Raw genomic sequence first — 24,411 nt, forward strand, 5'->3', positions numbered from 1 at the left:
TCATGTATGGATGTGAGAGTTGGACTGTGAAGAAAGCTGAGCGCCAAAGAATTGATGCTTTTGAACTGTGGTGTTGGAGAAGATTCTTGAGAGTCCCTTGGACTGCAAGGAAATCCAACCAGTCCATCGTAAAGGAGATCAGTCCTGGGTGTTCATTGGAAGGACTGATGCTGAAGCTGAAACTCCAATACTCTGGCCACCTCATGCGAAGAGTTGACTCACTGGAAAAGACCCTGATGCTGGGAGGGATTGGGGGCAGGAGGAGAAGGGGACAACAGAGGATGAGGTGGCTGGATGGCATCACCGACTTGATGGACATGAGTTTGAGTGAACTCTGGGAGTTGGTGATGGACAGGGAGGCCTGGCGTGCTTTGATTCATGGGGTCGCAAAGAGTCAGACAAGACTGAGCGACTGAACTGAACTGAACTGGCAACTGACCCAACTTTGCGAGCTCAGAAAGTGTAAGTGAAAGCCGCTCAGTCGTGTCCAACTGTTTGCGACCCCATGGACTGTCCATGGAATTCTCCAGGCCAGAATACTGGAGTGGGTAGCCCTTCCCTTCTACAAGGGATCTTCCCAACCCAGGGATCAAACCCACGTCTCCCACATTGCAGGCCGATTCTTTACCAACTGAGCTATCAAGGTGCATGCTCAGAGGTTTCCTCCTAATCGCTAAGGCAGGCAAGTCGACGAGGGTTCATTTGTAACCTCTGGTGTCCAGGAGCCACTCAATCTGGGCTTGTATCTTTCTACCCCAATGAGGACACCTGGCCACTCTCACCAGATGTTGCACAGCCCTAGGGTCCCTTAGCACTGGGTCCTCTGAGCTTCCAGCCCTTAGGATCACTCTCCAGAAGAGTCTCTTAAGATACCAACTGACAGTTACCTTCACTCGGTTCCCAGGGTCAGAAGCAATAATCAACACCCACCTATGGAAAGAGCAGCAACAAAAGGGGCAGAGGATGACTTGCCCTCCACTGTTTTAATTCTTTGAATAACTGAGTCCCTCTGAGTAACCTAACCGCTGATTTTGTCCGTCTGGGGTGGGGCCGGGCAACTGCACTTCAAACAGCCCAGGTGATTCTAACACAGGTAGACACCAAGAAACAGTGACTTCATCATAGAGCTAAGGTTGCTAGCATGGAAATCTGAATGTGGGTCCAGAGACCTAAAAACATCACAGGGTAATTTACAGACTGTGTTCTTCTCCCAGTTCTCCTTTTCATGGACAGTATTAAAATAAATGAGAACCAAAGGCAGAGATTACCACTGCTTGAGACACCAGTACCTAAGACACTTGAAACAACTGAGATGGAGGGATTGCTAATACCTACTGTGAAGATGAAGAACATCACTTGGTAGAGATGTCTCTGTAGCTATCTTTTTATTTTTTATTTTTTCTCTTTGGACACCATTGTTGGCCAGAGTTTTAGGGTCTGATTTTGCCTTCTGATTCCTTTTTGTATTCCCACATTTTGGCCATCCTTTTCCTCTTTTCATCTGTTTTTTTGCTGATGCCTAAAATGTGTCAGGAGGAAAAGGGGACGACAGAGGATGAGATGGCTGGATGGCATCACTGACTCGATGGACATGAGTCTGAGTGAACTCCGGGAGTTGATGATGGACAGGGAGGCCTAGCGTGCTGCGATTCATGGGGTCGCAAAGAGTCGGACACGACTGAGCAACTGAACTGAACTGAACTGAAAATGTGTCTCAGGGCTCCAAGTCTAAGTGTTCATGAAACTACATATAATTCACAGTGATCTTTGTTCATAGTTTTTTTAAAAAACTTTTTTAATATGGCTAAAAAACAGATCACCATAACTAACCACTTGGGTTTCACTTTTCTCAAGTAGGTATGAAATGAGCTGAACTCCAAAATTTCTTTTTAAATCTCAGTATTTTTTTATTCTTGGAATAGGAGAATCAGAGAATGGCAACCCACACCAGTATTCTTGCCCAGAAAATCCCATGAACAGAGGAGCCTGATGGACTATGGTTCATGGGGTTGCAAAGAGTTGGACACAACTTAAGTGACTTGCATGCATGTATGCGTTCTCTGACTATATATTGAAAAGCTCCTACTATTCCTTTGATGATTCTACACTGCCTATCAAACAAAGACTCAATGCATTAGAAAAGTGTTCAAGGCCCTCAATCTGGCCCCCACCTACAATCTCCCACTCCTGCACTTCCCTGCAGGAACTCTGTGACCCAGACAAACTGGAAACCCCTTGCCTCTTGAACATGTCTTAAATTGGGGTCTTGCCTCACCCTAGTCCTTCTGCCAAAAACACTTTCCTCTATCCTCCATCTCCCTCTGCAAAGAATCTACATTTCTCTCCATTATTAACTCAACATTTAACCAATGACCCACATATGTTGGTATATATTTTATATTTAAAAATTCTAAAACAGAAAATCTTCATATTTTGTAAAATTTTGACCTTAGGTATACTTTTATTTAGAATCTCCTCAGAAATAACTTTTGTCTTACTAGGAAAATATTAAAAAATCTTCTACTAGAAGTTACTTTTTTTAAAGGAAACCATTGTCAGATACAGAAAATAGGAATAATTTCCAAATATAAAAATATGGACAGAGTCTTGATTCTCCTAGAGTCCTGACCTTCAACTCAAAATTATAGTGAAAGAGAATCTTCAGGGCTCTATCCACAACTCTAGGTAGGTTTTAGTTGCAAGATACTTAGCCATTTCTTCCTCTTTTTTTTTTTTTGGTTGCACCTAAGGCATGTAGGGAGAAGGCAATGGCACCCCACTCCAGTACTCTTGCCTGGAAAATCCCATGGACGGAGGAGCCTGGTAGGCTGCAGTCCATGGGGTCGCTAAGAGTTGGACACGACTAAGCGACTTCACTTTGACTTTTCACCTTCATGCATTGGAGAAGGAAATGGCAACCCACTCCAGTGTTCTTGCCTAGAGAATCCCAGGGATGGGGGAGCCTGGTAGGCTGCTGTCTATGGAGTTGCACAGAGTCGGACACGACTGAAGCGACTTAGCAAGGCATGTAGGATCCTAGTTCCCTGACCAGGGACAGAACCATGCTCCCTGCAGTGGAAGCAGAGTCAACCACTGGACCACCAAGGACATCCCACTTAACCATTTCTTGATGTAGTGTCCACTGTCCTAACTGCTGAAAGGGATGCTGGACTATCCTTCAAGAACCAATAAGCCCATTTAATTGAATTTGAATCAATATTTCTTATACCTTGCTCAATCATAAAACTGAATTTCTTACATCTTGCTCAAACATAAAACCAAAAATCTCTTTCAGATTGGACTTTTCAAGGGCACAGGGAGGGATGGATACTGGTCCAGGGAACGCCTGAAACAAGTTCAACACTAGAGACTTCATAGGTGAATAAAAGGAGCCAGGATGGGAAAAGAGAGAAGTGAGGGAAGTTTAGAAATGTAAAGAGATAACTAAGAACTTCTGGTCTGGAAGACTGGAATGATCACAGAAACAGCCAAGGTCTTCATGCCATTGTCTGTGTCCATGCTCAGTTGCTAAGTCATGTCCAACTCTTTGTGACTGCATTGCCTACAGGTTAGGTCAAATATTATTTCTCAAATAATGAGGAATGTGGATCCTAGATAAAAGAATTAGCATAAGAGAATTAGTACAATCAGTATCAGAAAACAAGGAAAGTTAGTTTTGTGAACTGTAAGTCATTTTAATTGCGTGAACCATCATTGCATTCTAAGAGTACATCTGTCTCTACAGCATATATAACATATTTTGTTTCTCGGTGTTTTACCAGCTGTTGAGAAAATTAAGAATTTTTGAAAAGCTATAAACAAAACAAAACAAAAAAACAAGCACAGAACAAATCAAACATTCAACCTTCAATTGCAAATGTAAAAACTCAGTTCATTAGAAATACTTCCTCTAAAATCCTAATCTGTTCATATTTTAAATATTTTGAAAGCTAACAAACATGCTGCTTCAGCATATTGGGGAAGCATTTAAAATACTTATGAACTCAGACTATAATAGTATATATACTATATTACTGTGTGCTCAATTGCTTAGTCGTGTCCAACTCTTTGCAATCCCATGGACTGTAGCTCCTGTGTCCATGGGATTATCAAAGCAAGAATACTGGAGTGGGTTGCCACTTCCTCATCCAGGGATCGAACCCACATTTCCTGTGGCTCCTGTTATAGCTCTGTGGATTCTTTACCACTAAGCCACCTGGGATGCCTATTATATCACTATATGGAGTATATATTTAACTTGAGAAGTTGATTTTATTGCAAACTTATCCTACTATATTTTCTTTAACTTCATCCTAAAATCCCTATGTATTTCTATTGGATATAATTTAAACCTCAAGACACAATAAACTATATACTCTTGAGGAAATTTAAGGTTTTCTTCTTCTAAGATTGTTGATAATACATACAATTAGTCACAGGTAGTGACACTAACAGTTTGAAATGTTAGGTTTAAGAATATATAACAGAACAAAATACATGAAATCAAAAACATCACCTATAACTTCATTTCTCAACATGAGCATTATGTGCAATTCTTATCATCCAAATCTTGTTTTCTAGCTCATGTGGAGGTTGTTAGCTTTTAAACAGAAAGAGTTTTACTTGGACCAAACTAGGGAAAAGAATAAAACAATATATAACATTCTGAAGTAGCAATTTTTCATCTGTAGGAGTACATTGAACTGTGCAGCACCAACAAATGATATATCACCAACTTGTAAACAGAATAAGGAAGCTTTCTGTTATAAGGCAGAAATATCTGAAGATTACACTGTTTCATGAAAACAACAAGATGTAGAAGGGTGTGAATAGTATGCTATCATTCTGCGTAATCAAGGGAATAAAATTATATATTCACATTTTCTTGTATTTACATAAAGAAACCCTGAAAAGTATAGAAACTAGTTAAATGACTACCTACAAGGAGAAAGATAGGGACCTTTTTTAATGTTGTTTTGATATTAGAACCAGGTGCAGAATGAATTATCTTTTTTAAAAAGTCCTTCTTAGTAAATTAAAATTTAAAGTTAAAAATAATCACTCATTACAAAAATAAATAAAATGCCTCAAATAAGAAATAAGTGGGAGGAATCTTTCTTGGGACTCTACTGTAAATTAAATAGGCTGTGCATCTATTGAAACAAATAAACGGGCAGGTTTGTTGAGCTAAAAAGCAAAATTGTAATGCCTCGTAAGTGCTCTAAGTTGCATATGGCAATACAATGCTTCTGATGGCCCGGCAGAAAGAGCACTGCATTAAGAGTAAGGAGAGAGGGTTCTAGTTCCAGCTGCATTAACTAGCTGTGTGATGTTACACAGTCACTTCTAGAGCTTCTGTATACATATCTGTTAAATAAGGGCATGCAGAAATGACACTGAGGTCCCTTATTGTGTTCTATTACTCTTAAGTTACCTGCATGTGTATATAACATTCCAATCCAGATTGTTAGCACCATAGATTTTCCACTTCTTTGTCTCCTGGCCTTAGTATAAAGCTTCGTAACACTCAGTGTTAAGGGAAAGGAGTTTTTTAATGTATGACTTTGGTAATAATCAATAAATAGCACTGAGAAGCATGGAGGCTATAAAAAGCAATCAGCATGAAAGACCGATCATACTTTTCTCCCTACTTCTGTATATGTCTGAAATTTTCCTTAACAAAAGGCTAAATAAAGAAAAACCCCAAAGTGCTCAAAAGTCACAGGAAAAATACAGTTACGCCTATATTTTCACAACAAAGATCTTAAGTGAGATATTAGATTTTTAATAATCAATTTCTTGGTTTTTAACTGAAGGCTGAGTTACTAAACCTCTATAGGGAGAAGCCTTTTGTGTATGGAAAGATACAAGTGCCCCCTTTTGTAGGTTAAAAGGCAAATTTTCCTATCTTATGCAAATAGAAACTAATCTAATAGTTTACATTATAGATTTTACTGAAATTATTTTTAAATTAATTTTTAAATACTACCTTTGACTTTTTGTATTCAGGTTGCATAGAATTTTTAAGACTTAAAATAAGTTTTAAAAAACTAGGATAAAGTTTTCCTGAAGCATATCTAGAAAACTTTTTGGACAGATATGTGTGAAATTATGAAATCAATGCAATAATAGTCAGTGTTGCAAAGTTATGGATGTCACTGACCAAAGAGACTTTGACAGTTGTATTTAAGATATTATGCATCTCTCAGCCTAAAAATCAGGACACTTTCACTGGCTTTCTCTGGAGCTTCCTATTACTAGAGGATTAAATTACTAATACTATTGTTCTCTCAGGGACAAAGTAAGAACCAGGACCCTGGCTTCCTTGCCCAGCAGTTTGGCATCAGGAAATGTTGCCCTACCTGTTCCAAGGAGCTAGCTGGATTCAGCCATGGGGTGGACTTTCCGATGCTGGATGAGGTTGCAATGGTAGATGAAGTTCTTGCCACATTCGTCACATTTATAAGGTCTTTCTCCAGTGTGAATTCTCTGATGCTTAATGAGGACAGAACGTCGACTAAAGCTCTTACTGCACTGATTGCACTGGTAAGGCTTTTCCCCCGTGTGGATCCTGAGATGATGAAAAAGCCCAGCATTCTGGCTAAAGGCTTTGCCACAAACGCTGCACTGATAGCGCTTCTCCCCAGTGTGGAGTCTCTGGTGCTGGAACAGGCCTGACCGCTGGCTGAAGGCCCGCCCACACTCATCACACTCATAGGGCTTCTCGCCCGTGTGTGTTCTCTGGTGCTCAATAAGGATGGAATTCTGGGTGAAGCTTTTCCCACATTCACTGCAGATATAGGGTCTTTCCACTGAAGAGCTTCCCCGTTGCCTCTCCAGTCTACCTTCATGGTCACAGGTCTCTCCATATTCAGGCACTGGAATAGTATTACCATTCAGTTTTTCAGGTGCCTCCACAAGAGATTTCTTTTCTTTAGACAGCTCCCTCTTTGGGGCTAACTCCACATTCCAAGTTCCAGTCTCATTGTCTGAAATAATAAATGGATTACATGAATGTTGTGTTCCCAAAGAAAGAAAAATACTGGTCAGGAGAGTGGGTGGAAGGGGACAAGCAACCATGTTTCTATTTACTTTCCCACTCTTAACAATTATACTTGGGCTTCAATGAGAAGATGCCCTGTATTACAACTGCCTGTTTATTGTCCACCTCTCCCACCAGACTGTAAACCCCCTAAGGGCAAGGACCATGTCTACCTTGCTCATGTTTCTCCAGTACCCAGCACAATGCCGGGCCCACAGTAGACAAGAAATAAACGTGCTGAATTGATGACCATTTGGGGAATGACTTAGGCTTCCTGAGCAAATTCTCATCCTCAACAATCTCCTGAATCAGGCACACCCCTCTCAAGTTCCACTGAGGCCACTCTTCCAAGGTTTGGAGCTGGCTACCTGATGACTCCTGGGCTGTTCCTAGAGCTGCTTTCTCCTTCACAAGCTCCTTTTGTTCATGATCATGGGCTGGGACCTGGCAAAAATTAAGGACAGTTGGAAACCAAATATCAGAGAAGATACTGCAAGGCCTTCTCAGGATCAATGTATAGGAAAAGATGGATCAAGAAACTGGCAAAGAGAAAAGGTGGAGAGATTAAAGAGTCTATTATAGATCAAGTCAGGTATAAAGAAATCCATCTTTTCCTCCTCTTCCTCTTACTTCACTGAAACCCCATGCTTCACCATACAAGCACAAATCCTTGTTCTCCCTTCTTCCCACCTGCTCTCTTGGTTCATCCAGCTCTCTCTCCAAATCCTCCAGCACAATTACCGCCTCTTCTCCACTCACTGGGCGGTGCTCTCTCACCCAGGCCTGGAGCTCCTCGGGCAGGATGGTTAGGAACTGCTCCAGCACCAGCAGCTCCAGGATCTGCTCTTTGGTGTGCATCTCTGGTCTCAGCCACTGATGGCAGAGCTCCTGGAGTCTTCGAAGAGCCTCTCGGGGCCCTGGTGTCTCCTGGTAGCAGAACTGTCTGAAGCGTCTACGAAAGATCTCTCTGGTATGAGGGTTATCTCTTGACAGGCCAGGTTCTTGGACCATTCTTGTATGGTTCCCCTTTTCCTCTTTTACTTTCACTGCTAGAAGTCCCTTGTGCATCTCTGGAGTCTGAAGGGCCAAGGCTGTGGCTATTCAGAAAAAGAATCTAATCTTGTAATTCCTTCTTGATCTTTTCTTCTGGAAATCCCAAAATCTAAAAAATAATTTGCAGGAAAGAAAATGAAGAAAATTCTTTTTGCTGGTAGGCACTGGAAGTATTTATACCCAAATCAGTAACTCTAATGAAGAACATGAATGCATGATTAATAATAATAATGATTATGCAAATACTGGTGAAGGTAATATAGGAAGGAAAACAAAACCAAAACAATGCCCCCTCCCTGAGTTTTATTGAACGGACTGTTTGATCATCCTGAATGAATCAGCTCAAATAAATCAGTTTGAATATACTGGGTTTCCATTTGAATGGCAAGATACTAGACTCAGGCAGTTTTTAGTTGAACGGAGGTAAACGAACATTTTGGTTCCAAGAAGTCACAGAAGACACTAAGAATCAAGGAGAAAAAGGAAAGAAAAAGGAGTAGGGAGGGAAAGAAAAGAAGATAAATAAATAGAATGAGGAACAATAACAACAAAAATGTGCCTGGGGAAAAGAAGCTGAATTCTTTGAAGCAGGTTAGGTCTGGAGGAAAGAGATGTCTGCTTGGAGCAGGAAAACCTGGAATTGAGACTGACCCCAGGTACCCCCTCCACAGTCTTGGGCGTCACCTTTTGCACTTTAGTCTACTTAATCTATAACATAGGAATCCTAAAGCCAACCTTGTCCACCTTTCTAGGTTGATATAGAAATTAAATAAGAGCACAGATAAAGAGCACAAAGAAGCAGGCAGTTTGGTAAACTCTAAAGTATTCTAAATTACCATGACCGTGGGGCTCCTCTGGTGGTTCAGTGGCAAAGAATTTGCCTGCCAGTGCAGGGGACATAGTTTCAATCCCGGGTCCAGAAAGATCCCACATTCTGTGGAGCAGCTAAGCCCATGGGCCACAACTACTGAGCCTGTGCTCTAGAGCCCATGAGCAACAACTATGGAGCCCAAGCGCCACAACTACTGAAGCCCGTTTCTCTGCAAAAAAGAGAAACTATAGAACTGAGAAGCTTGGGCACCACAGCTACAGACCAGCCCCCTCACTCACTGCTAGAGAAAGCCTGCATGCAGCAGTGAAGACCCAGAGCAGTCATATATAAATAGTCTTTTTAAAAAAATTAATCACTACTATTACTATTTTTCTTATAAAATTTTCAAATATTTTTTCTTATAAATTTTATTGAAAGATTAAATGAATATCCTAGTGATCTAAACACAATGGCAAAAGAATCAGAAAGTAGTCAACTGGAGTGGGCTTGGCTCATAGATAATAAAATGAAGGAAATGTTAGTTTTACTATTTTTAAAATACAGAATTTTAGCTCTTTCTTGCCTTTTAATTTCTTAGAAACGGTTTCTCTTTGAAGCTCCTTAAGGATGGAGAGTGGGCAACTGTATGTAAAATAAGTGCTAATAAAGAGACAAATGTCAGAATTTCCAGTGGTGGAATTTCCAGTGGTGATCCAGTGACTAAGACTCCATACTCCCAATGCACGGGGCCTGGGTTTGATTCCCGGTTGGAAAACCAGATTCCACATGACACATCTAAAGATCCTGCATGCTGCAACAAAGATCAAAGATCACGTGTGCTGAAACTAAGACCCGGAACAGGGAAATATATATAAATATTTTTTTAAAAAAGAGACATATGTCTATGACACTTAACCTTATGAACAATCTTAATCAGTACAGTAATTAATTAAGGCAATCTTCTGAAAGAAAAATAATTATGTGACCTAGTGATTTCCAAGCACCATTCTTGGGCACAGGCTTTCAAACTTTTTTGACCAGGGCCTTTAGTAAGAAATATTTTATATTATGACCCAGAACACATATACATGTGCATATGAGTATATGCTTGTGCATGTGTGATATACACAAACACAAAAATGGAAATAATTGTTTGTTTGTTTTTTTACAAAATACCATGTATACTTACCTTATGTGATATATACTCTTATTTTTAAAATCCTATTTTGTAAAATGAAAAAACAAAAAACCCTGGTCATAACCCACTATATAGATTACATGACCCACATAGGGATCATGACCTATAGTTTTTTAAATATTTTTGTTCTAATTTTAAGTAAAATTACTGTAATTCACTGTAGAAATAACCCTACATCATTCATAAGTATTGGCAAGGCATCACAAAATTTAAAAAACTAAGGATAGATTATTTAAGTTGTTAGTGAACATTGATCATACTACAACTAAAAGAAAAGTTAAATTCATATTGCCATTATTGGTTATAGTCATCAAAGAAAAAAAAAAAGCACATTGGTATAAGACAGCATCCTTCTGGGTAACCTGTGAACATTATCCCTTCACAAATTTCTAACATCTTTGGCTTGCTTGACTTCTATAGATCACCTCAGGAAGAGAGGAGACAGTTTCTTCTCAAAAGATAGGATCCCTGAGTTCATGTTTTCCCCCAACTCACCAACACTCTGACCACATTATCTTTTTCTGTTGAACTTTTCATACACTAATCCATTCATTTAGCAAATACTTACTCAGAGCCTACCATATTCCAGGTACTCTTCTGGGCTACAAACAAAAACAGTTTTCACCTCAAGGAATTTACAGTCTTATAACAATAATTGACATTTACAGTGCTTTTAATGCACTGGGCACCATTTTAGATGCTTTACATATATTAACTCAATTAATCCACAAAGCAACCATGATTTAAGGTACTATTATTAACCCCATATTGCAGATGAGAAAACTGAGGCATAAAGAGTCTATATCATTCACCCAAAGCGTCACAAGTAGTTAGTCGTGAGGCTACAATTCAAACCCAGAAAACCTACCTTTAGAATTCATATTCTCAATCACTATACCACTATCTCTTCTCTATGTAGGGGGAAGAAGGGGACAGGAGGTCAAAAGGGGGTCAGAGGGGACAGACGATAATTAAATGTATGTCAAGTAGTGATAAACCCTATGCAGAACAATAAATGCAAAGGATATAGTAAGAGGGAAGAAAAGTTTCCATTTTATGTGGGTTAGTCAAGGAAAGCCTTGTTGATAAACTATTATCTGAGCAGAGACCTGAAGGAAGTGAGGAGCAAATCATGGAACTACATGGAGAAAGACTGTTGCATGCACGGGAACATTGAGTTCTTGGAGGCAGGAGCATGTACGCATTTTTCAAGGAACAGTTAGTTAACCAATGTGGCTAGAAGAGAGAAGGCAAACAAGACAGGAACAGGAGATGAAGTCAGGTTAGGAACAGATCATGAAAAGCCATTACAAGGGTTCTGCCTTGTACTCTAAGAGATGAGGAAAGCTACTGGAAGTTTCAAGCAAGAGGGGTGATAAAATTTTACTCAGTTTTAATATAAAAATATAACTGGCTGCTGCTACAAAAGACTATGGGGAAAAGCAGAAGCAGGAAGAGAAGCTAAAGTAATAATCCAGGGGTGAGATGATGGTAGCATGAACCAGGTCTGCTGAGCTTGTTCTAGGGTGAGAAAGTTTTGGGGTACAAATTACTCAATTAACCAAGACTGGTTTCAAAGGAATAAACAACCACTTGTTTAGTCAACTTTTCAGACCCCTGAAAAATATCTTTTCCCTATTTGCTACCTACTCATCTTGGTTTCAAGTCAAAGTTTTTCTGTTCACAGACAATGCAACTGAAGCTTTGAGCTGCCAATAGAAAACCATTTCTGATATGCACGGGTGCTAAGTCGCTTCAGTGCTCTTTGCGACTCTATGGATTGCAGCCTGCCAGGTTCCTCTGCCCATGGGGCTCTCCAGGAAAGACTGCTGGAGTGGGTTGCCATGCCCTCCCCAGGTCATCTCAACCCAGGGATCCAACCAGCGTCTCTAATGTCTCCTGCATTGGCAGGCAGGGTCTTAACCACTAGCGCCACCTGGTGCTACTCTGGTCCATGGTGTTTCAAATCTTGACTCAGTTTCACTAAGATCAATTTCCCTCTTCTCTGTCATCTTTTCTAACTGATCAAAGCGCAACACCAGCGAGTGGGTGGGAAAACAGGTGTACACACACAAATGAAATGGCTGTTTCATCAGGCTTGCAGACGGCACACGTCCTCAAGTATATTCCTCTCTCTAAACTTAAATCCTAACTAGAAGTTCAAGATTACTAAGGTGTAAAAGGGGTAGCACCATATTCAAATATGGGAACTCACTTCCCTTACAATAAAGCTAATACAGAAAAAAAGAGCTGAGTCAGCACGGCAAAGGGTTTAAGAAAATGGACTCTGAAGTCAGACTCCCTGGATGTGAATCCTGACTACACCCCATTACCAGCTGTAAAACCCAGGGCTAGTTACTCAACTTCAGTTTCTTCCTGGGCCTTAAAAATGGAAAAAAAAAAAAAAGGTGGCGGGACGGGGAAGTAACATACTACTAGTGTCTACCTCATGAAGTTACTACAAGTAACGAAGTTAATATCGGGAAAGTGCTTTGAACAGTGCTGGCGGACATGGAAGTGCTATTTAAATATTCGTGTTTTGTTTTGTTTTGTTCTAAATCAACAGTTGGCAAGAGCCTATACATTCTTGAGTGAATCAGACTAAAAGAGGCTGTGGCAATGTTATAAAACTATAGTGCTCATTGTTTAAAATAAGCCCCCAGTAGAGAATGGCAGCCGTGGGAAAATACAAACCATTCTGGCTATAGGAACCTAATCTTATCCTAGGATGCGGGGAGAGTTCCGAAGGACATCGGTGCTAGGACCGAGTGTTTGAAGGGCTCAGGAACAGACGAAGGGGATGGGGGTGGGGGCACGGACGCTGACTTTCAACTAAGAAGGCCCTTCCAGGTTCCGGGGCAGCCTCCTCTGCCCCTCATCTTTCCAGCCAAGCCCTGGCCAAGAAGACCCGCTGCCTCCTCCCCACACCCAGTCCAGAGTCACAGCGCACAGTCCGGACTTTTCAAAGGCCCTGCGGTAGCCCGACTCCGAAGCTCACCGGGCAGCCGTGGCACCACCTTCGAATCCTTGACAATCTCAGCCTGGATAATGATAAACTACAAAGGCCGGAAGTGCGTCACACTGCGGCTCTCAGGGTGTGTTCCTTCTAGTAAGCCCGGAGGTTTTCACACCTCTGTGGTCGCTGCTCTGAATCCCCTGCTAGGCGTAGGGAGGCGCTGGCTTTCATAGTCTTTTTCAAGGGGCTGCGGGTGGGGTAATACAATAACTGTCCAACACAGTGTTTTCTGTACACTATTTCATTTACACGTACTAACTCAATTATTCTGCATAACAGTCCTGTGGGTTCGGTATAATTCTATCCGTTTCAGTTCAGTTCAGTTCAGTCGCTCAGTCGTGTCCGACTCTTTGCGACCCCAAGAATTGCAGCACTCCAGGCCTCCCTGTCCATCACCAAGTCCCGGAGTTCACTCAAACTCACGTCCATCGAGTCGGTGATGCCATCCAGCCATCTCATCCTCTGTTGTCCCCTTTTCCTGCTGCCCCCAATCCCTCCCAGCATCGAAACCTAAGGCACATTCTGTCTACATTTATCAATTACTATTTCCTGCAAAGAAAGCTTTGTGTGCACCTTATTTTCTAGCACAAGATATTCCAGGCTCATTTTATACTTTTCCTGCCTTAGACCTGGAATCTGCCATTGCTCCATGAAGCTGTGGTTCCTTTTAATGTAGAATGATATACAGAAACTAAGATCTGAATTTTGAATAATAAACTCATTGCTACTGGGATAGATCATTGTTTTTAGGCCCTATCATTAGACCCCCTTTTTTTTTTAGTAACACATGCGTGCGTGCTAAGTCGTGTCACTACCGTCCAACTCATTTGCGACCCTAGGGACTATAGCCCACCAGGCTCCTCTGTCCATGGGGATTCTCCAGGCAAAAATACTGGAGTGGGTTGCCCGGCCCTCCTCCAGGGGATCTTCCTGTCCTAGGGATCTAACCCGCGTCACTTACATCTCCTGCATTGGCGAGTGGACTCTTGACCACTATGGCCACCTGGAAAGTCATCATTAGACCTTAGGGCTGGAATAAAATATACATATGGCAAGGATTTTATAAAATATTTCCAATTCAAATACAACATCACAGACTGCTTTTTCATTTTCACCATTGCACACATGATCTTCCCTTCTTCCACAGGAAAAAAACCCTGTTCCCAACAACATCCATATAGTCACTCAATTTGGTCTTACAATATATATTTTTAAAATTTTCAAAATTAATATATAAACATCATTAGCAATAACACATCTACTATGTACAGTTCTAAATTTCTTTGCTTGCTTTATTTGTTCTTGAATTGTATCCCACTAAGGGAGATAGAGTACATATACATAACTTATTTGAATTCTTTTCTCTGTGTAGTTATATTATAAACTTGATATACAGTTAGTCATTTATTTCTGTTTTATTCAGTTTCAAGATTTGCTCTCCTTTCTTCCTTCTCCTTTCTGAATATGAAAAACAGTTCAAAATTAAAATTACATAAAAATATATATATTCAGAGTTTTGTTTCAATCCCTAACTCTTTTATCTCCTATATACTCTTGCCCCATTTTTATTAGTTTTATCCTTTCCTTCTTCCTACTTCCTTCTCTTATCCCTTCCCTTCCTTTCTTGTACAAAAACAAACTTTTACTGCTTTATATCTATAAATAATGTTATATATACCCTTTTGCATCTTACTTTAATAGAATAAGCTCGTGCACGTGCATGCTCAGTTGCTTCAGTCCTGTCCACCTCTTTGCGACCCCATGAACTGTAGCCTGCCAGGCTCTTCTGTCCATGGGATTTTCCCAGCAAGAATACTGGAATGGGTTGCCATTTCCTTCTCCAAGAATAAGCTGGAAATCATCCTAAATCTGTTGATGGAAATAATCTTTTTATTTTACTGTGACATGGTACTTCACTGCATTAGAAAAGGAAATGGCAACCCACTCCAGTATTCTTGACTGGGAAAATCTCATGGACAGAGCAACCTGGTGGGCTACAGTCTGTGGGGTCACAAAGAGTCAGACACGACTGAGCAACTAAGCACACACACTATTGTTTTTTTAACCAATCTTTTAGGGAGGGTATTTGGATTCTTTCCAGTATTTTGCTTTAACAAATAATGCTGCAATGAACAATGAAAAGAGAAGGGAGATGTCTTTGTAAGTGTTGTATCATTTTGCACTTTCAACAGCAATGTGAGATAGTGCCTGCTTTCACACAACCTCCCTAATTGTATGTTTTCAGGCTTTTGAACATTGCCGATCTGATAGGCCATTGGGTACTGTATGCAGGTCAGGTAGCAACAATTAGAACTGAACATGGAACAATAGACTGGTTCCAAATAGGAAGAGGAGTACGTCAAGGCTGTATATTGTCACCCTGCTTATTTAACTTCTATGCAGAGTACATCATGAGAAATGTTGGGCTGGAGGAAGCACAAGCTGGAATTAAGATTGCCAAGAGAAATATCAATAACCTCAGATATGCAGTTGACACCACCCTTATGGCCGAAAGTGAAGAAGAACTAAAGAGCCTCTTGATGAAAGTGAAAGAGGAGAGTGAAATAGTTGGCTTAAAGCTCAACATTCAGAAAACGAAGATCATGGCATCTGGTCCCATCACTTCATGGCAAATAGATGGGAAAACAGTGGAAACAATGGCTGACTTTATTTTGGGGGGCTCTACAGTGGAAACAGTGGCTGACTTTATTTTGGGGGGGCTCTAAAATCACTGCAGATGGTGATTGCAGCCATGAAATTAAAAGATACTTACTCCCTGGAAGGAAAGTTATGACCAACCTAGACAGCATATTAAAAAGCAGAGACATTACTTTGTCCACAAAGGTCTATCTAGTCAAGGCTATGGTTTTTCCAGTAGTCATGTATGGATGTGAGAGTTGGACTATAAAGAAAGCTGAGCACCAAAGAATTGATGCTTTTGAACTGTGTTGTTGGAGAAGACTCTTGAGAGTCCCTTGGACTGCAAGGAAATCCAACCAGTCCATTCTAAAGGAGATCAGTCCTGGGTGTTTATTGGAAGGACTGATGTTGAAGCTGAAACTCCAATACTTTGGCCACCTGATACAAAGAGCTGACTCATTTGAAAAGACCCTGATGCTGACAAAGATGGAGGGCAGGAGAAGGGGACGACAGAGGATGAGATGGTTGGATGGCATCACTGACTTAATGGACATGGGTTTGGGTAGACTCCAACAGTTGGCGATGGACAGGGAGGCCTGGCGTGCTGTGGTTCATGGGGTCGCAAAGAGTCAGATACAACTGAGCAACTGAACTGAACTGAAAGAATTACAAACTAAATGCTAAAATCCCTGTTAAAAATGAACTCACAGTGCCAAATGTTGGCGAGGATTATGGAGCAATGGAAATGTTCATAAGAGTGAAACTGGCAACACCATTTTTGGGAAATTCTTTGGTATATCTACTGAAGTTGAACGTGTGCATATTCTACGACACAGTAGTTTCACTTTTAGTTATATTGCTGCCAGCAGAGTATATATATTGTATATATATTTACATCTGAAGACACACTTAAGCCGCATTTTTTATAGTTCTAAACCAGAAGCAATCCAAAAGTCCATTAACAGCAAGATGAGTGCAAAAATGGAAGTTTATTCATAAAATGGTATACTATGAATGATGGAAGTGAATGAACTACAGCTACAAGCCAAAGTGATAAATTTCACAAACGTAATGATGAGTGAAACCAGACACAAAAGATGCATATTTCATGATTCCATTTATATCAAGTTTAAAACAGGGAAAAGGAATCTCTGTGTTAGAAGCCACAACAGGGAGTAAGAAAGGAATAGTTAGGGAGGGAGCACAACTGGGGTCTTCTGGGGAACTGGTAATGTTCTATTTTTTGATGTTGGTGGTGGTTGTGTGGGTGATTTCACTTCAGGAATTTCATTTAGCTGTACACCTAAGATTTGTGTACTTTTTAAATATATATACTATATTTCAATAGTTTTTATTTTTTTTTAATCAAACCATTTCTACAGATGAAGAAACTGAGAAATAGATTTAAATTATTTTTCCTCAGGCTTTTAAATATTATTATAATTATTGAAAAATATTGTCATTATTGAAGTTTAGTGAGTTTAAGGACACTCCAACTCAGGAGTTTCATCAGTTCTCATTCTCCGGTTTCCTCTTTTCCTTCTCCTTATTATCTTCCTCCCCTCTTGATAACCACTAGACCACTGTATCTCCAGGTTCTCATTTTGTTCCTTGTACCTGTTATCATTCATTCATCCATCTATTCACTGATCTTTTAGCACACATTCATTAAGAGTAGGTACATGCACTTTAGAACTCAAAATGCCATGACTTTATTTAGGACTGAGGCAGGCTGTTGATTACCCACTAAATAAGTAGCTCCTTTTTATTAGATATCAGAAGTCGCATTTTTTGTCTGTGTCCATTGGCACCTGGAATAAAAATTAACTGAGCAATGAAGTTTGGAGAGCTTCCTAACTGGTGACCACACTGAGATGCAGGAGAGGCATGCCCTGAAAGTGAATGGATGCTCTGCCCACTGCTCCTCCCTGTCATATCTTGCCCTATGCATATCTTGAATTTGGCTATTCCTGAGTTATATTTTTTATAATAAATTGGTGCGTGTGTGCTAAGTCATGTTTGACCCTTTGAGATCTATGGACCACAGCCCTCCAGGCTCCTCTGTCCATGGGATTCTCCAAGCAAGAATACTGGAGTGGGTTGCTGTGCCCTCCTCCAAGGGATCAAACCCATGTCTCTTAGGTCTCCTGCATTGGCAAGTGGGTTCTTTACCTCTAGTGGCCTGGGAAGCCCCCCCAAAAAAGTGCTTTTCTGCCAAAACCTGGGATTGAACAAGGGACCTTTAGATCTTCAGTCTAACACTCTCTCAACTGAGCTATTTCAGCCCCAAGATAAGTTGGTAAAAGTATGTAAAATGTTCCCTTGAATTTTGTGAGCTATTCTAGCAAATTATCAAATCTGAGGAGGGAGTTGTAGAAGCCCTTGACTTTATAGTTGGCTGGTCAGAAGTACAGGTGGCCTGAATTTGTTATTGGCTTCTGAAGTGGAGGTATGAGAGCAGGTAGTTAACTAGATGTGAGCTGAGAAAGGGGGTGGGAGCAAGAGCCAGGTGACTGGAAACGGTCCATCTTGTGGCAACAGGAGTCCTAGAGGCAAAGAAAGGCTGCAATAGATGGACATTTCTGGTCTCTGAATGTCACCTTTTGCTCATTATGCCCTCATTACAATAAAGTTAGCCTTGCAGAAAAGAAGTACCCATTAGGCACTGACACCATGACACTTCTGCTCAAGACCAAAGAGGGGTGAAAATCCCTCTTCCCCTGGGGAAGGTAGAGCTGGGATGAAAATCAAGAGATTTGACCCAAAACCCCTGCCTCTTCAATGAATATTGTCTGTGCAATCATTTTCACATTCCATAAAACCAGCTTGCAGGAGGAACTCAGAGCAGCTGCTCATCTGATCCTGCCCACTCTCCCTCCTGAGAGTATACTATTGCTTAATAAATTCTCACTTTGCTGTCTTAGCTTCCCTGTTTCAACTCTGAATTCTTACTGCAACAAGAAGAGAACCTATTCTCCAATAATAAAATTTTGTGGAATTGAGCCCTTAATCTGTGAGGTCTATGCTAACTCTTAGTAGTGTCAGAATTAAATTGAGAGGGCTTTCCTGGTGGTTCAGTGGTTTAAGAGTCCACCTTGCAATGAAAGGGACACTGGTTCCATCCCTAGCCTGGGAGGACCCCACGTGTCCAGGGAAACTGAGCCCATGCACCACAACTAATGAGCCTGTGCTCTGGAGCCATACTGAAGCCTATGCACCCTGGATCCTGTGCTCCACAACACAAGAAGCCGCTGCAATGAGGAGACCTCTCACTGCAGCCAGAGAGAGTAGCCCCCACTTGCCGCAGCTAGAGAAAGCCTGCACTGAGCAAGGAAGACCCAGCACAACCAAAAAATAGAACTGAACTGTAGGACATCCAGTTGGTTTTAGAGAACCAGTTATTGTGTGGAAAAAACCCTACGTGTTTGGTATCAGAAGTGGTAAACAGAACACACAAAGGTTTTCTTGACTTGACTTTTGAGCATGATTTTGATGGAACATCTATTTAAAGGAGGATATATTTCACGTTATTGTTGAGCTTTCCTATTCAGAATAAAGCATCATATTTTCTTGGACAAAATGGCCCTCCTCAGAAGTCTCCTCAAAGCTCCTTTAACATCCTTGTTCCTCAAGGTGTAGATGAATGGGTTGGTCATGGGAGTAATAACACAGTAAAACAGCGTCAGAACTTTGATAAGGTCTTGAGGGCTGTCCCCTGAAGGCTGCATATAGATGTAGATGCCAGGGCCATAAAATAAAGACACCACCAATAAGTGCGAAGAACAAGTGTTAAAGGCCTTAAGTCTCCCACCAGCAGAAGGTATTAGAAATACAGCTTGTGCAATATAACTGTAAGAGACAAGAATCATAGAGAGGGGACCCATTATCAGGAAGGTGGCCACCACTGCTAAAGTAAGCTCGTTGACTGTGGTGTCCACACAAGCCATCTTAATTAGGCCAGGCAGTTCACAAAAGAAGTGGTCCAGTTCTTGGTTCCCACACAGGGGCAGCTGGACTGTGAGTGTGGACTGCAGTAGTGAATTGGCCAGACCAATGAGCCAAGCAGTGCTGGAGAGCTGCCGACAGAGCTTGTGGTTCATGATTACAGGGTATCTCAGAGGCTTACACACAGCTACATAGCGGTCTAAGGCCATGGTGCCAAGCAGGACACATTCAGTACAGCCTAGCCAGTGAAATACATATGCCTGGGTCATGCAGCCTATATAAGTGATGTTCTTGTTGGGTCCGCCTAAGTTGAACAGCATTTGGGGTACAGTTGTGGTGGTGAAACAGAGGTCCAGGAAGGAGAGGCCTGTGAGGAAGAAATACATAGGACTTTGGAGTTGGGAATCTAGTTGGGAAACCAGAATAATAGCAATGTTTCCCAATAGTGTGAACATGTAGGAGATTAGGAGGGCAAAGAAGAGAGGAACATCCAACCATGGATATTTGGTAAAGCCCATGAGAACGAAATCCTCTGGAAAACTTTCATTCATGTGCTTCATTGAATTTTGATGAGAGACACCTGCTAAAATCAAGAAAAAGAAGGATGACTTTAAAAACCCTGATTTGGTTCTTCCCTAGTGATCCAGTGGCTGAGACTCAGATATTCCAATGCAAGGGGCCTGAGTTCAACCCCTGATTAGGGGATGCCACAACTAAGACCTGGCATAGCATGCATGAATGAATAAAAACATATCTTAAAAAAAAAACCCTGAGTTGGCAGAAGTTTTGACGATACCAGGGGGAAAATTATACTTTTATGGGGGAGCAATGAGGTATATCCTCAATAGAACCATTAAGGAATATAATAATTAATATTAAAAGTCACATTTGAAAAAATCCTCTCAGTAGAGAAAGTGGCTTCATTTTTTCCCCCTACATCAATACCCTATGTGATAGGTTAGTGGACATTCATCCCTTGTTTTGGCTCTTATGTATGTGATTAAAGAGGCCACTGGGAGGCGGTCTTCTCCTAGCTACCTTTCAGCTAAATGAGTGTGCGACCTAAGAGGTGGAGGCTTGGGTAGGTGCTTAGATCATGAAGATAGAGCCTTTGTGTAAGGGGTTAGTGCTCTTATGAAAGAGAACCCACAGTGGTTCTTGTCCTTTCCACCAGACAAAGTTACAGCTATAAGGTGCTATCTATTAACCAAAAAGTGGGCTCTAATCAGACACTGAAACTGCCAGTGCCATGATCTTGGATTTCCCAGTTTCCAGAACTGTGAGATAAATGTTGTAAATAGGTCTCCTGGTCTCTGACATTTTGTTACAGCAACCCAAATGGACTAAGACATATGTCATCAGGGAAATGCAGATTAGAACAACAATCAGATTCCACAACACACCTATTAGAGTGAATGAAATCCGGAACAGTGACACCAAATGCTGGTGTGGATGCGGTACAATAGGAACTCTCATTCACTGGTGGGAATACAAAATGGTATGGCCACTTTGGAGGACACTCTGGCAGTTTCTTACAAAACTAAACATACTCTTAATCATGTGATCCAGCAATCACACTCCTGGGTATTTACCCAAAGGAGCTGAAAACTTATATCCACACAAAAGCCTGCACAAAGATGTTTGTAACAGCTCTACTCATAATTGCCAAAATTTGGAAACAACCAAGATGTCCTTCAGAAGGTGAATGGGCAAATTAACTGTGGTACATCCAGACAATTCAGTGCTAAAAAGACACAAGCTGTCAAGCCACAAAAAGACATAGAACTTCGAACGCTAATTACTAACTGAAAGAAGCCATCTGAAAAGGCAACATAATATACTGTATGATTCCAACTATCATACAGTATGTTTGGAAAATGCAAACCTATGAAGACAGTAAAAAGATGAGTGGTGGCCAGTGTTTAGGAGGAAGGGAGGGATGACTAGGTAGAACACAGAGGATTTTTAGGCAATGAAACTACTCAGTATGATATAATGGTGTATGCGTGTCATTATACATTTTTCCAAACCCACAGAATGTACAGTACCAGAGGGAACCATAACGTAATTATGGATTTGGGCTGATTATGATTTCCTGGGTAGGTTCATCAGTTGTAACAATTGTACCACCCTGGTGAGAGATGTTGATAAAGGAGGAGGTTATGCATGTGTGGGGAGTAAGGGTTATATGGGAAATCTCTGTACTCTTGCTCAGTTCTGGGTGATATAAAACTGTTCTAAAGATAAAATATTAAAAATCCTAATACTTCCTTACTGAGTGGGATGCAGAGTAAAAGGAACAATTCTCTTCATGGCCCTCTCCACCAAGTAAACAGGGTTAAGATTGCTGCAGGCTCTGCCAGGGCAAGAAACACTACAGGTCCTTGCTAATTTGGGGCGGAAATTTGGAGACAGTATACGAGAATGAATTCTGAGATTGTTAGACCAAAAAAATTAGTTATGAATTTGTTATCATTGTTACCTTTATCAGAGAGGCTTGTTTCAATTTACTGGCTGGAGCCATGGGTATGATTTTAATTTTTTTTCTGTTGTTTTAGTTAACACTAAAACCTGGGTTTAAAGGGTCCCACCTAAATGATGTTGACTTGTCAGAATTCCCTTAGCATATAGTAGAAGGACCCTGAAGACATGTGTGGGTTATGTAATATTTGCATTAAATTGATTGATGAAAACAGACTGGTGATGAGGACAAGATTCCTTGTAATGTCTCCAAAAACAAACAAAAACAACAGGAATTGTACAATTTGATCATCTATGAGAACTCAGAGATTTATTTTTTAGGTAACAATAGGTCATTACATGATTCCACTGTGGCTAATGTTTATAAGGTCGTGGAAGTGTATACACTCCACAGTGATCAAACCAAAAAGATATAAGAGGATCTGGAGAGTGAAGCATAGATCTCCCTCTCTCACTCTCACTTTTGCTCTCTCTTTGTTATGTCAGGGTTAAAAGTTCTCATTTTTTGTAGTAAGTAATAAATCATATTTAAAAGTAAAAATGCACATAGAATAAAAGCATGTTATTAAGAAGTATGGGTAAATAGAAGAAAACACTAAGTTATTAAAAATGTGTTACCTCAGGAGAATGGGAATTGAGAGTGAGAAATGATGAGGAAGGGAACTGCTATTTTTCATTGTAACCCTATATATTATTTTATTTTTTTAACTGTAAACATATATGTCTTTAATATAAAAGAAAATTAAGTACGAAGGAACGGAAGGGATCTGAATATTTACCAATGATGGTGAAGGCATTGAAGGGATATGCATTATTTGAAAGCATGGAAAGCACACCTCATCAATTGTTGCAGCACAGGGTCCACAATGTGAGGTGGTGGAAAATCAAGTTGTAAAAACAGCTTGGGTCCAGGATATGGAAAATCTTGAATACTAGGCAAGGAATCTAATCAAATTCATTTTTTAAAAAAGAAGAGGTGTGAAATGATTAGAACAGCGCTTTAAAACATTTATTATGACTGAATAACGAGGGATTCAAAAAGAGACCAGAAGCTGGGAGGTTACTACAAGAGTCTATCGGAGAGAGGCTGAGTATGTTAGCTCTGATAGTGGCAGTGGGAATGAACAGCAAAGTAGGAATGTCGGAGAGAGGAAAGAGCTGAAAGAACGTTTGAAGTTTCAATCTGAAGTGCTTAGAGAATGAAAATTCAGTTAACAGAAAGAAGCATGTATATGAGAATTGATAGGAATACATGATTTAACCAAGAAAAGAGCTCAGAAAAAAAATAAATTTAAAACTTGACCTATAATAACTGGCCCTGAGGATCCATTCACTAGAGGATGGATTCTGGCTTCACCCAGACACCTCTAGTTCAACTTGACCAACTACCCATTTATAAAATATCATACAGCTACCTGAATTCATGACTAGGATGGTTTGTTGTGGTTGTTTAACCACCAAGGACAGGGACACAGACAGAAAGAGGCAGAAGCAGAGGCAATGGAGTATGTCTCCAGAAAAGATAATAGACTACATTTGCCAGGAAGTTCATACATTTGAGTATAAAATGGCTGAAAACCAAGATCCCATTGCCCCCACTCCACTTTGCAAATCCTCATTTTTTTTTTAACCATTGGTTATTGTTTATATTTTTTAATCCTCAAATTTATCTTCAGAGTACTGGCCTTCATTCATTCATTTTAAAGCAAAAAGATAAAGAATTTATTACTGAGAAATTCTTTCTGATCTTCACATTGGGGTGTAACAAAAATGACAGTATTGGTCTTTAGAGAATTGCTTTTTGGTGGCTGACCTGCCTTCTGATTCCTCCCCATCTCCTAGATAATTGGATTTTTTTGGACATAGTTCTGGGATTAACATAATTTTGAACAAATGACAACCATTGGTCTGGCATAATGAGAAACCATTTAGCTCATAGAGGTATCTTATCCTGCCTGATCTTGTCCAAAACTCAGAACCTTCGTTTTCTATCTCAAAACAAAACTGAACAAAACCCAATATCATCTAGGATGGTGTGAATAGAAAGAGACATCACTAGAACTTACCTCTTCTTATTTGAATTTGTATTTAGGAAATGTCTTTAGCTATAGAAGTTTAGTCAAGAGAAAGGTTGCAAAAGGGTTGGATTCCAACAATCCTGAGAGAGGAAAGCAAATATGATAAGGTCAGGGCTTCAGTAAAAGTCACTAAGGGTCTCCATATGC

The 24,411-nt window shown here is 40.5% G+C and overlaps 2 protein-coding genes and 1 non-coding gene across 4 annotated transcripts in view; all 3 read right to left on the reverse strand.

Annotated features, from left to right (window-relative positions):
- ZSCAN23 (zinc finger and SCAN domain containing 23) overlaps window positions 1-13,152 on the reverse strand; it is a 42,503-nt gene extending 29,351 nt beyond the window's left edge. The window contains exons 1-5 of one of the 2 annotated variants that reach the window (XM_055570957.1): window positions 13,103-13,152; window positions 7,733-8,204; window positions 7,411-7,486; window positions 6,363-6,989; window positions 1,058-1,519 (exon numbers count right to left, since the gene is read on the reverse strand). In XM_055570957.1, the coding sequence (XP_055426932.1) occupies window positions 6,376-6,989; window positions 7,411-7,486; window positions 7,733-8,110 (1,068 nt within the window). In that variant the 5' untranslated portion in view covers window positions 8,111-8,204; window positions 13,103-13,152 and the 3' untranslated portion in view covers window positions 1,058-1,519; window positions 6,363-6,375. Of the gene's footprint in view, window positions 1-1,057; window positions 1,520-6,362; window positions 6,990-7,410; window positions 7,487-7,732; window positions 8,205-13,102 lie in introns of those variants that run through there. The other variant, XM_055570956.1, reaches the window with a different exon arrangement.
- A 4,820-nt stretch (window positions 13,153-17,972) lies between these two features.
- On the reverse strand, window positions 17,973-18,045 carry TRNAF-GAA (transfer RNA phenylalanine (anticodon GAA)). The gene has a single exon. It is a non-coding gene; the product is annotated as a tRNA-Phe (tRNA).
- Window positions 18,046-19,320: 1,275 nt separating this feature from the next.
- On the reverse strand, window positions 19,321-20,265 carry LOC129645647 (olfactory receptor 2B11-like). The gene has a single exon (XM_055570958.1). It carries the CDS (start codon window positions 20,263-20,265, stop codon window positions 19,321-19,323), a length of 945 nt encoding a protein of 314 aa, XP_055426933.1.
- Between the last annotated feature and the right edge of the window lie 4,146 nt (window positions 20,266-24,411).

This window comes from Bubalus kerabau, chromosome 3, assembly GCF_029407905.1.
Source record: "Bubalus kerabau isolate K-KA32 ecotype Philippines breed swamp buffalo chromosome 3, PCC_UOA_SB_1v2, whole genome shotgun sequence".
Lineage (NCBI taxonomy): Eukaryota > Metazoa > Chordata > Mammalia > Artiodactyla > Bovidae > Bubalus > Bubalus kerabau.